At 35.1% G+C, this 13,717-nt stretch overlaps 1 protein-coding gene across 5 annotated transcripts in view; it reads right to left on the bottom strand.

The window, feature by feature from the left end:
• The window catches only part of LOC150079142 (polyamine-transporting ATPase 13A3-like), a 750,840-nt gene that overhangs the window by 415,308 nt on the left and 321,815 nt on the right, over positions 1 to 13,717 (bottom strand). For all 5 annotated transcript variants that reach the window (XR_016547547.1, XR_016547548.1, XR_016547549.1 and 2 more), the window contains exon 11: positions 1,150 to 1,326. Coding sequence is in view for 2 of the 5 variants with exons in the window: in XM_090383358.1 (XP_090239484.1) it covers positions 1,150 to 1,326 (177 nt within the window). In the remaining 3 variants the exon portion in view is untranslated. The remainder of the gene's footprint in view (positions 1 to 1,149; positions 1,327 to 13,717) is intronic.

Here is a 13,717-nt window from a genome sequence, read left to right as displayed (position 1 = left end):
CATATTACTCTGGGGATATGCGGTGGTCATTCCCTGACCTTCGGGCTTCGAGCTTGTGGTGGTCACAGGCTCGAACCCCGGTCTAATCAAGAAGCATGTGCTACGCACTGCTGCTCCTGCCCACCTGGCTATGGAGGCACCTGTTCAGCATATCTGTTTGTTTCTGTTACAATAAAATTTATGACTTCTTCATCAGAAAATAATCAAAATGCCTCAAGATGAGTAATATTTCTTGATACATTCTATTTGCAGTCCCGATTTGTGAGTAAAATCATATATTTTTTGCATCCTTCGTATTCAGTCCATTCAATAACTTCATTTGTTTCAGTCTCTTCAATCTCAGGTTCTTTGGTCTTTTCAAATTGCTCATCAGTGTTTTCTTCTGCCATCCAGAAGATGGCAGAAGAACTGATGCAAAACACTGATGAGAAAAAAAGTAAAAGAAATATCCCAGTCAGGATCTTTTACCGAAACAGATTTGAAATCTTCTCCATCTTCAGAACTACTACTAAGCAGCTACTACTATTTTCAGCAATTTCTCTCAGTTATTCTTCTTTTAGTAATTTTCTTTTAGCCATTGCTTTTTAAAGGGTTTTTTTTTTTTTTTTTTTTAACAACACACTTGTACAAACTTGTGGAGAAACACGCAACACAATACAACAGTGCATAAAAGAACTTATTTTGACAAACTTATTGCAATATTTGTGACTTTATTTTATTGAGATTACTTTATTGCAGCGTGTGCAATAAACTAATCACAAACGACCTTCATATGTGTGCTGTAATAGGATCGCACGAGTGTGGCCAACATGGCTTCTCAAGAAATAGAGTAACCTACTTGGCCACATATAGGCGACACAAAAAAAAACCTTTTTTTTTGATATTTTAAGCGAAAAAAACGACACAACACTGATATTGCAATATTTATTTTAAATTACTAATCAAATTATTTACTAAATACTTTTTGCCCCCAGGGAATTTTTTTTCTTAAACTAGCTTGGCAGGCAGTCAACATGTTAATCTATTTTCTTGTTTTTTTTTTTTTTTTGTTTTGTTTTTTTTAACTCTAACTTTTAGGCTTCTCTTAATAAATAAAATTTATTTATACTCAATTAATATATCTTACTCTGTAAAAACAGAGCATTTTACCTGTTCTGATGACAATAGCTTTAACTTTTTCATTATCATAATACCGAGTCTGAACAACTTTGGTCCCACAAAACAATGTATGGCGAGCATGTTCTTTTGGATGGTATAACTTATCAGGAAATCCATGACAACTCTCAAAGATTGGTAATGGAGTCTTAGTAACAGGAACACTTTCCCCTAATAAAAAAAAAAAAAAAAAACATGATCTGACAAAAAATTTTACAGTTTTTCTTTAAGTATAGGTTAAACAAATGAAAAAAAAATTACGCATACACAGAGTGTTTTATTTCCTATAAAGTATTTTCTTAATGCCAAATCAGATAACTGCCAAGAAAATACACATAACTAATGAAGTACAAAACAAAATTTACTTCTAATAGGTAAAATTAACATGTAACATTTTAAAATAAGATATAGGAGCATTTCTTGAATAAACTGATTTATTCAAAACAACTAATTTATTCAAACAACTAAAAGGATAAGACTCTTACAAAACTTCCCTCAAATAACTAAAAACATTTAAAATTAAATGTGAAAAGACATATTACAAAAACATTAAAAATTTACTGTCTTGGGATTAAACAAAAAACTGTATAAATAATAAGAGCATATACAAATAGAATTTATAATTTTAGATGCATATTATAAGAAAAATTAGAAAAAAGAGGCATCCACAATAGCACTCTTTGTACAGATCTTGGAACAAAAATACTTATTCTAATATCCATAATTAGCACTACAAGCCATTAATAATAGCACTCAAATTTGCATTATGGTGTCTCTCAAGTAACTCAATTTTTATCACGTGATTTTTCTGTATTCTATTTATTTTATATTTCATATAGCTATTATTTTATGGAATAAAAAAATAAATACTTAAACTAAGATATAATCACTATTTCTTAAATAACAATACAAATAATTTCTTAAATAACAATACGTGTCTCTCAAGTAACTAAATTTTTATCATGTGATTTTTCTGTATTCTATTTATTTTATATTTCATATAGCTATTATTTTATACAATAAAATAATAAATAGTTAAACTAAGATACAATCACACTATTTCTTAAATAACAATACAAAATTAGCGCTTTGAAATTATGAAATATCTAATGCTTTCACATATTTCTGCAACCATTTGTATTTAAACTGGTCTTTAAAGGTCTTGTTGCTCACCACAGAGTACATTTCACCTTCACAATACCAGATGGTGTCACTACAGTCGAAGCTCTAGATAATGATCCCCCAGGGAAATGAGAAAAATGGTCGTTATATCAGACGGACATAATATCAATTGCTCATAAAATCAGCAACAAAACAAGCAACAGCTTGAATGTTTAATGTAATTCTACTAATACAATATAGTATAATCTTATTTATAATATAGAAAGACTAGGCACCTGTGAGGTGATCTGATTGAGGTATATAAGGCCTTGAATGGATTGAGCAGGCTCAATGCTGATGGGATTCTTCCTCTTGCTCGGATTAAACCTGACTAGGCAGTTGTTGTTTTGGTTTTTAGGAGCATTAGCAACTAAGGCCATATTGCTCCGGGATATGCGGTGGTCATTCCCTGACCTTTCTGCACCCTCCGTATTTGGTGGTGACGGGCTCGAACCCCGGCTTAATGAAGAAGCGTATGCTACGCACTGCTGCTCCTTCCCATCTGGCTATGGAGGCACCTCCTGACTAGGCATAAACTGAAATTGAGGAAAGACAGTTGTCAAATAGAGGTGCGGAAATTTTCCTTTAGCCAGCGGGTAGTTGATTGCTGGAACAAACTTTTGGAGCAAGTGGATGACTGAAATAGGAAGTTTTTATTTTTTAAGCTTACAAGATAAGCATTGGCATATGATGCAAGAAAGCAAGATAAACTTGCTTTCTTGCATCATATTTGCATTGATTGTAGAGTGCAGTAAGGTTATTACAATTAAATTGTAAATTACACTACATAGGCTACATACCTATCGAGAAGACCTAAGAAGAGAATTGTTTGATACTTTAAAATAATCTGTCAAAACATGCTGTTTCAATGGTAGAGGATGTTTTAAAAGAGAATTAAGAAGGATAACAGTTATTTCACTTTTGCCATTAGGTATCGCTTGGGAGGGGGGGAAAAGACGTACAAGTTCTAATCCTTGATGAGCATCTTTCACTGAAACTTCTTGTTCAACCACAGTAGGTTCCTCATCTGTATCACTACAAACTTTAATCCAAAAATTAACACATTGCATCATTCGAGGTGGGAAATCCAACATGTTTGAAGCAGGTGGAAATCACTTTTTCATCAACTTCATCCCATGGTGAAACATAAATACGTTGCTTGCAGGATGTCATTTCACACTGAATTTTGCTTTCAAGACACAGCACAATTTTGTTTAATAGCAATCTTCGGCAGTTTTTCTTTAAACACTGGATTACACCTTGATCGAGTGACTGAAGAACTGACATCATATTTGGTGGAAGGTACTCGATAGTTATTGTACGTAGGTTGTTTTCTTGACAATGAGGGGTGCAGTTATTCACAAACAGCAAATTTTTCTGTACTTCTCCCTCATCTTACGATCTAAGTCTCCAATTCATTCTTTGTAGATCTGTGATGTCATCCATGCTTCTCTGTGCTAGACATGTTGCTGCTAGGAGAACAGTAATCTGTTGTTTGGCCTTTTTTCTGCCACTACATTTCTCGTCTTTAAATGTGTTTTATCCGGTAGCAAATAAAAAAAAAAAAAAAAAAATAACCAAGTCCAGTTTCATCAGCAATGAGGGTGTTTTTGTGGTCGTATGTCAGCAAAATACTTTTTAAATGATTTTTCTTCCCATTCCTTTATAGCGTCATTGTCACTGGCTGCACTTTTGCCCACACTTTTTTGAAAGACAGGACATGACAAGTCTTAAATTTCTGGAACCAACCTTCTGAACTTTTAAATTCTTCAATATCCATTCGATGTGCAAATGATTCAGTCTTAGTTTTTAAAAGCTTACCATCTACAGCAAGGTCTTTTGCAAGCGTCATCATTAGCCATTCCAAAAAAAACCTTTTCAAGATCTTCGCCTTTCATGCCCGAATCCTACCTGGAGTAGCAGATTTCTCTAAACTTTCAATCATTTTCTGATCTTTCAGAATAGCAAACAGAGTACTCTTATGAATGCTGTACTGTTTGGCAATGTCAGTCTTAGAATGCACACCATTTTCTACAGCTTGCAAAATCCTAACTTTATCTGCAATTTGCAAAGCTACCCACTTTCTTGGAGTCCTACCAATAAGCATACACTAACTAATAAAATTAACTTCTAGTCTAGGTTCACAGCATTACTGCACTACGAGAAAAGAGCATGGAAAATCTTAAATGATTTCTTACAGTCAGGCTGCAAGCTTGTCAATTACTTCAATATATTTGAAGCGTTCTGTCATTTTTAAGTGGGAATATTGTAATAAAAAAGTAAAAATTCAGATTAAGAGGTAGAAATTTATGGTCATCATAGAGAAATCCTTTTATTTTCAATGTCGTCATAGTGAATATAAAATAGCATTAGGTTAATGAGCAATTGGCTGGGACCAACCACATAGGATGTTATAACGTGTTGGGACATTAAAAAGAAGGCTGATATAAAGAGCTTCGACTGTACTTTCAAATAAATGGCACTGCCAAGACATTCATTCACTTAAAAGATGTGACTTCTTTTAAACATCAGGTAGTTTCTTTTAAATAATGACAGATTAACCTTCTGGAGGTGCATTAGTGTTGTTTACAGGCACAGTAACCTATGGTTTATAAGGAATGCATTGTCAGCCTAGTGGAGAAATTAGGAACTTTTTTTTAAGTTCTTCTTCACTAATTATCAATGATTTGCTGATCTTCAATCATCCTGAACATCAAGAGCCTTGCTATTCAAGATAACCTTCTAACAAACTTCCTTCCACCACTCCATAATGTAGTTACACACCATGAGCATCATGTTATTGTATGTTCACTTTAAAGCAATTGGAGCAGGGGTGGGGAACCTGCAGCCTTTTGTCTATTTCTCTCAAATGCAAAATCAGCCTTTTATTTCATGACATAACACCAAACTCAAAATATTTGTAACGTATATTTTATATATCATTATTCTCCTTATATAAATTAGTGTACATTTAGGCCATACATTAGCAAAAGACATAAAAGGCATAAAAATATTGGATAGATCGATAGAGGACAAAACAAAGTGAACAGGTAAAATTATTTCAATCGATAACTGTGTAGTTAGCGAGAGGACTGTCAGTGGCAACTCAGTAATTGGCGAACTGGCAATCACCTAGTGATTTGCATCAAAGGCCTGAGAGCTTCTTAAGAATGGACTGTAACATGTTAAAGAAAATATAAGCGTCAAATAAAATGTATGCACTGCCTTTTCTAGTTAAGGAAAATAATAATGAATTATATATTAAAGTAAATATAAAATAAAGCATTTATTCTAATTCACGAATCTTTACAGAATATTGTTTCCCATATAGATGATATGGCACCACTTCCACTTGAAACTGAACTTCATTTGGCAACATTATCATTCTTATTAGTGATGATTCATCTTGCTGACTGCTGTCAATATCAGTTGACATTCTGGTCATTCTCCCCAGTGTCATCGGTGCTTGTTTCCTTTAAAACTGAATCTTCAATCAATCTGTGTATTTCATTTTTAATTTTTACTGGTTAATTTTTACTGCTTACAATTATGTCAAGAAATAAGAAAAGAGCATTAAAGGAGGAAAAGAGAGTATTCAATGAAGAATGGGAATTGCAGTATTACGTTGTGGCATTGAATGATAAAATGATGTGCTTGCTCTGCAATGCCATATTGGCAACAGTGAAGAAATACAATGCAATCAGCATTATGTCTCATAAGGACAACAAATACGCTAAACTAGAAGGAGAACCTCGAAAGTTTGCATATAAGAAAATGAAAGATGGAAAGCAGCAGCAGCAAAACAATATTCAAAACTATGTCAGGACAACAGATGACATCACTGAAGCGACACAACGTAGTATATATACTTGGAAGAAGAGGTAAGCCATTTAGCGATGGAATCATAAACGAATGCATTATTGAAGGTGGGGATGATTAGATTCAGCTAAAGTTAAGAAGTACAAACAACTAACTCTTTCAAGGAGGACCATAACTGATTGGCAACATGAATTAGACTGTAATATATAACAGAACAACTTCATGCAATATGCCAAAGTGAAGCCATTTATTGGAAAACAGGCCTCGTGCTTTGGGTTGCATATCATACAAATTTCTAGTGATGACCGACTGCTGTTGCTAGAAACTTGTATGATGGGAAGTCATTTATTATTCGATCACCTTGGATGAATCCACTGACATTACTGACTCAGCGCAGGTGTTATTTTTTATTGGTATTATAATTGCGGGTTTTCATTGTCATGAGGGGTTACTGACTTTGGGTACCCTTACTGCTAGGACACATGGAACTGACATCTTCACCAACTTCAAAGAAAAATGCCATGAAGTGAAACTGAATTTATGCAATTTAGTGAGTTTATGCACGGATGGCACACCTTCCAAGAGAGGAAAACATGATGGATTTGTTGCGTTACTACAAAAAGAACTGCCAGATCCAGATACTTTGATTTCCTTTCACTGTATCTTTTCATCAACAGAATCTGTGTGCCAAATCTACCGTTTTAAGCGACACATTAAATAAAGTTACAGGTATTGTAAACTACCTGTAACCATTCGAGCAAATACATCACATTACATTGCCAATTTTGCAACATGCTTCAGCAATGATGAAACATTCAGCGTGGATCTGCCACATCATTCTAAAGTGCAGTGGTTGGCCCAAAGACAAATACTTGTCAAACTTTTATCTTTGCAAAAACTAATCACAAGCGGAATTCGGCAGAGATAATGCATTTTTGTGTGATATAATGTCAAAGAAAAATGATCTGAATATTTTTTACAAGGTAAAACCAAATCTAAATGTATGTGGCTTAAAATGCAGGCATTTCGGAAAAGGCTGACCTTTTTCAAAACATTGCTTAACTAATCGGAACTTTCAGCCGAACACTTTCCTGAACTGGCAAAAGTAATTAATGAACAGGATACAAACAAATCATTAAGGAAATGCGACATGAAAGGATACACAGCTGTTCTTGACTCCCTGATTGAAGAATATAATGAAAGGTTTGCTGATTTTCAGAAACATGATGTCACACTTAAACCAGCTTTTCAACCATATCTGACTGATGTTTCCAAAGCATTGATGACCTACAGATGAAATTAATTCAGCTCTCAGAAGATAATATTCTGAAGTCACTATTTGATGCGAAGAACAATCCTCTTTAAATATGGAAAAATGCTGTTGAATACCCATGTCTACGTCAACATGCTTATCAAATGCTATCTTGTTTTGGCACAACCTACTGTTGTGAATCAACGTTTTCATATGTGACACAAATAAAAACAAGCTTGAGATCTCAGATGATGGATATTCACACTTGGAGGAGTAATTAAAAGTACGCCAACAATGTTGGAACCAAATTCAGACTACTATCTGGCATTAAGCAGTCGCAAAAACAAAAAAGTCATTAAATGGTTTGTTGTCTAAATTCGTCCATTTTTAGTTTTGTTATCATCTTTGCTAAACAAATAAATGCCTTCACTAATTTGCTTAAATTCCTCATACAATAACAGGCTGTAATTAAAATTATAAATATGCCTATAAAAATATAATTTTTTTGTATATATTAAAATCTCAGCATTCAGCCTAATAGTATCTTGGTTAAATAAAATGTGGCCTTCCAATGTAAAAAGGTTCCCCACCCCTGAGTTGGAGTACTGTTAGAATTTTTATGGATATGAGCAAGATCTCCACTCCACCAGAAGCACACAAAGAGGGGCACAAACAAAAAATAAATAAATAACATAAATAAAAAAAAAATTGTATTTATATTTTATATATATTTTTTTTCACTTGAATATTTTTCATTTCAAAAAATATAATTTTTAAAATTATATTTTTCTAGTCCAATGATTGCATATTCTCCCAATATTATTTACAAAATTACCAGCTAGAATACTTTCATCCATCTTATGTTCCAATATTCAAGAACCAATTAAGAGTATAAGGCAGACGGGAATGTCATACTAAATTAATGCAGAAAAAATACACCAATACACTGCAGGGATAAAATGAATTAATTGTGTTGAGTTGACTGACTAAGATTAGCACAACAAATTCACTTTATAATTATTCATATGGTGTATATTTCTTAATAATTTAGAGTATTATTTATTTTTTTTTTTTTTCAAAAGATAGTACTTATTTTTCAAAAATATCTCCACCATTTATGCACTTATGCCACCTTTAAATTTTATTTCCTTTTATACCCTGTTCATAGGTCTTTTGGTTTTGGTTGCAAATTGTCTTTTCCAAAGACCATTGCAAATGACAATGGTCACCTTCATATATGAAATGGCATAGCAGTAATCTCTATGAGTCAAAGAATGGCATATAAATAACTTTCCCAGCACTTTCAAAAGTTTTGAATTTTTGACTCCTCAGTCAGAGTGATGATTGATGTTTCCACTCTGTAATGTGTCATTTGCACTCTACTTCAAGTACCTGTATCATGCCTCAACTACAGTCACTAGATCAGAGAAATATTTTTTCTTCATACTGCATTATGTGCTGCAGACAATCTCATTCACAAACATTTCTGTTTATTGTTCAGACACTCCTGTACTGCAATCTGTGGATAGTTTTGAAATTGTCGAGAGAGAGAGAATCTGGACTCTATGAAAATATTTATATTTTCAGCTTTTATAATTAGAAAAAATATTATTAGTAGTGGCTCAGGAATCCCACAAGAAGTTTGTCTAAAATAAATATAATTATATATTTATTTTATATATTTATATTATAAATATGCATTTATTGCAAATAAAATGTATATTAGCTTCCAATGACTCTCTATGATATGAACAAGTTCAGGCCTCAGGCAGAGGGGTTAGTTTGAAAAGTCAGAGACTTTTTTTTTTTTGGTAGTTGTTGGTGCATAGTCTTCTGTGACCATAATGCACCTCCCAAGGTTTTTGTAGTACTTTGATCTAAGCCCGAGGCGGGAATTGAACCCGCGACCTTTGGGTTGCCAGGCAGGCACTTTACCCACCCGGCTAGCCCAGTCGGCTCAAAAGTCAGAGACAGTCTGAAAAAAAGAAGACAGTGGAGCGAGTGGTGCTGTCTTCTATATGGCCACAACAACTGAAGGGCAAGACCATCCAGTCCAACCAACTGGAAGTGTTTCCTGCACTAGTAATCACCCAGGAGGAAAAGAAGCCAATGCATGAAGTGGATCATCGAAATGAATACGTTCATCATGTGAGCATACTATGAAATAATAAAGCTAGATTGTTGTTTGTTTGTTTGTTATTTGGTTTTTAGGAGCATTAGCAACTAAGGCCATATTGTTCCGGGAATATGCGGTGGTCATTCCCTGACCTTTCCGCATCTTCCGTATTTGGTGATGACGGGCTCGAACCCTGGTCTAATCAAGAAGCATGTGCTATGCACTGCTGCTGCTCCTTCCCACCTGGCTACGGAGGCACCTAATAAAGCTAGAGACAGACACGACAATGCACAGGACAAAACTACACACTAAGTGATTGGAATAATTCTTGACTATTCAGGTCACCAAAGAGCAAATAGCAGAAGAGAGACGGATCATCATCAAGAAGAAACTGATAGCTCCTGCAACCTTGGAAAAAAGAAATCAAGCAAATGTGAGCGATCAACTACAAATAACAATGAATACTGAGACAAAGGAACTAGCTAGAACTAGAGGAGGAATAGCAAGTTACAACCCGGGGCAGCTGAACTGGAAACAGACAAGATTTCAAAATCCAGAATAGAAGAAGAGTGAAAGAAAGCCCTAGCAGAATTCGAGGGAACAGATCCCACAAAGACCCACACCATACTGAAGCAGAGACCCAACAGAATCCTGTGGCAAGTCACAGACCACCTCAATAAGCAAATAATACCAGATTGTCTGAACAACAATGAAACAACACTAGATACCATCCACACAGCCATTTACTGTGCTGCTTGACAGCCACCAGGATTAACAGGAGGGAAACCAGAGACAAACATAACATAAAATGCAAAGACAAGGAACCACCAGCCTGGGAAAAAAAGACTACAGTAGAAGACAAAAGAGATAAGAGTGAAGATAGAACAACTTACTCCAGTTACCAATGGGGTAACAGAAGTAAGAAGCTGATCAGAAAAGTAAAGGCTGTCCTCAAGAAAGTCATCTACAGCAACCATGAAAACAATAATCAGAGGATCAAAGAATACATTGACATCCTCAAGCAGAAACACCTATATTCATTAAGAGACTTCACCGTTACAGGTAGAGAAAATAGACAACAGGACATTTGATGAAATTCAGACAAGAGGAGAAGGAAGGCAATGGACCCCCCAAAAGTACTAGTGAAACCTGTGGAGCAGTGAAGTTAGCCATAACAGCCATGCATGCACCCTGGATAGATCTAGAAAGGAAGAAAACCAAGAATGTATAAGAGATGACGGAATGGGAGATTTGGGAAGATGTACAACAGTCGATCAGGAAGTCCCACAACTGGTGAACCCCAGGAATAGATAATATCTACAACTACAGATTGGTTCAAACATCGAGAAAGAACGCCCAGGTATCTACCTAATCTGCACGTTATGTTCACTTAATGTTTATTATTAGTAAATAAAAGTGGCTTGTTTTCAACTGTATCACAACAGCAAAAAGTTCAGCTGAACAGACAGGCACATAGTGCAGCAGTTCACCCAGATAATAATGCACGCTGACACAATCCTAGAGTTTCTCATTCAAGGAATCACCTACCTGAAGGCTAACGAAAAAGACAGAAAATTCAGACTAATCACCTGTCTCCCAACAATATACAAGATCCTAACTAGCTGTTGTTGTTGTTGTTTGGTTTTTAGGAGCATTAGCAACTAAGGCCATATTGCTCCGTGGATATGCAGTGGTCATTCCCTGACGTTTCCGCATCCTCCATATTTGGTGGTCATGGGCTCGAACCCCGGTCTAATCAAGAAGCGTGTGCCCCTAACTAGCTGCATAACTAAGAAGATATCAGACCACTTAGAGAGCCAGAAATATCATTGTCGAGCAGCAGAAGAGATGTAAGCCAATGAGCAGAGGATACAAGGTGCAACTGACCATTGACGCTGCAGTCATGCAGCAAACCTACAACAAGCACCACAACCTGTACTCTGTACCCCATAACTGGCTGATAGACACTGAAGATCTACAAAGTCAACCTGACACTGACACACTTCCTAGAAGCAACCATATTTGGTTGTTTTTAGGTCCGAGCAGCATGGACTATGGCATCAGAGAACATACTGCATCGGTCCGAGCGGCACGGGCCACAGCATCAGAATTGTCCTTCCATGCCATAAATGAGAATCACATTTTCCTGTTTAACAAAGCCAAGATTTTAAATATCCAACATAACTACACAAAACTGTTGATAGCAGAAACCTTGAGAATGAGACTACATAGTAACTCTAAGACCCGACGTCCCTTTCTCATTTCAGATACATGGTCATTTACAAGCATGTACAGTAACAGTTAATCTCCTATTTTTATCAAAGCACACACACACATACCTTGCATTCATTTTCCAACCTGTGAACATGACAAAAATTGAAAAGCTTGGTCCACTTAATGGAGGAAATTGTCATAAATTATTTTTTGTCGTCACATCTTATATTTAACTTTTATTTCACTACATAATTTTATCGGAGTCTATTTTTATACAGCAGGCCCTCGTTATAATGCAGTTTGCTTTACGCTGATTCGCTATAACGCTGTTCTTATATTATAACTCATATCTGACTATAACGCTGTCACAAATCACTATAATGCTCATTTACAGATTGATGCACGCTGACACAATCCTAGAGTTTCTCATTCAAGGAATCACCTACCTGAAGGCTAGCGAAAAAGACAGAAAATTTTTGGCATATTTAATGAAATTGTTTAATTTGATGGAGTCGATAGCTGGAAAATGAATAGCAAAACAGCATTAAAATGTTTCCCATTCCAACTTCAGAAATTTTCCCACGCTCAGTGAAAATTTCTCGCATGCTAATTTAATTGTAGTACAATGACTTGTTATGTAGTTCCGAGATCAACATTTTAAAAAATTTTCAAGTATATTGCTTGTAATATTTGTGTTACATGCATTTATCTGAAGTCTAGTCATCACTCGGTACAGTATTAGACATCGTGCGTAACGGACAGTTTAATCAAACATTGAATCATAACCAATGCAATTACATTTTCAAAGAGTTAATAGTGGCAGATAAGAATGAAAAAGCAACAACGTCTGGACACACTATGAAGACTATAAATGTAAGAAAAAGACTGAATTTAAAAATTAAATTAGACATTTTGAAGCAAATCGATTCTGGTCAACGACAAGCAGATGTGTACCATAATTTAGAACTGGCAAGTTTAACTGTAAAAACAATTATAAAAAATAAAGAATTAATTTCAGCGGCAGGAAAGACAGCTGTTCCACTGCGAGCAACTAGGGCTAGGCCGGCTATTAGGATTGAAATGGAGAGACTAACTAATTTTATTGAAGATAATATCCAATGCAGAATTCAGTTAAGCTAAATATTACAAAAAAAATAAAAAATGTGGAACCATTTAAAACTAGCAAGGGCTAGTTGAATAGATTTAAAATCCAAGGAGAAGCCACAAGTGCAGATCAAGGAGCCGAAACTTTCAAAAAAAAAGAACTTGTTAAAATTATTGAAGAGGGGAATTGTGTTATACTTCTCACCAAGTTTTTAACATAGATGAAGCAGAACGTTTTTGGAAACGAATGCCTAAAAGAAGTTTCATATTGAAAGAAGAAAAAAAACATGCCAGGTTTTTTTGACATTCCCATGCCATGTTGGGTGATAACACTGTGGGGGATTTAAAATTAAAACCCCTTTTAGTTTACCAGGAAGAGGGCAAAAGCACAACCCAAAATCGACACATTTTTCATGATTAAATTCATCAATTAAATTAAATCAATTAAAATCAATTTAGATCAATCAATTAAATTCATGATTTTCATTATCATTTTAAGTTTAATTTTGATACGTAAGTAGTTACCACAATTATATATGTATGTAATGCAGAATATTTTATATGTACAAATATTTGAATATTAAGTATTTTGACCGACATTTGTGCATCTTTACACTACCATTTATTATTGATTAGGAAATATCCTATGGCACCGACTGCAACTCACAAATACATATGTTACCTTATGGGAATGTGACGATTGCTTAGCACGGATTCACTTAGTGCTCTGTGTTTCCGGAACGAATTATCAGCGTTAAGCAAGGGTCACCTGTATTTAAACCATGATATATATTTGACAATGTCTTAAGTCACTTGAGGATTCGTGGAGGGTTTTATGCGTCTGGGGTCGGGTTGGGGCCTTCAACTGTGATCCCAACGTGTTGGATTGTTCATGT

This window comes from Mastigoproctus giganteus, chromosome 10 (genome assembly GCF_048544385.1).
Source record: "Mastigoproctus giganteus isolate SK-2022 chromosome 10, ASM4854438v1, whole genome shotgun sequence".
NCBI classification, from domain to species: Eukaryota; Metazoa; Arthropoda; class Arachnida; order Uropygi; family Thelyphonidae; genus Mastigoproctus; species Mastigoproctus giganteus.
This window is presented reverse-complemented; position numbering and strand designations above follow the sequence as displayed.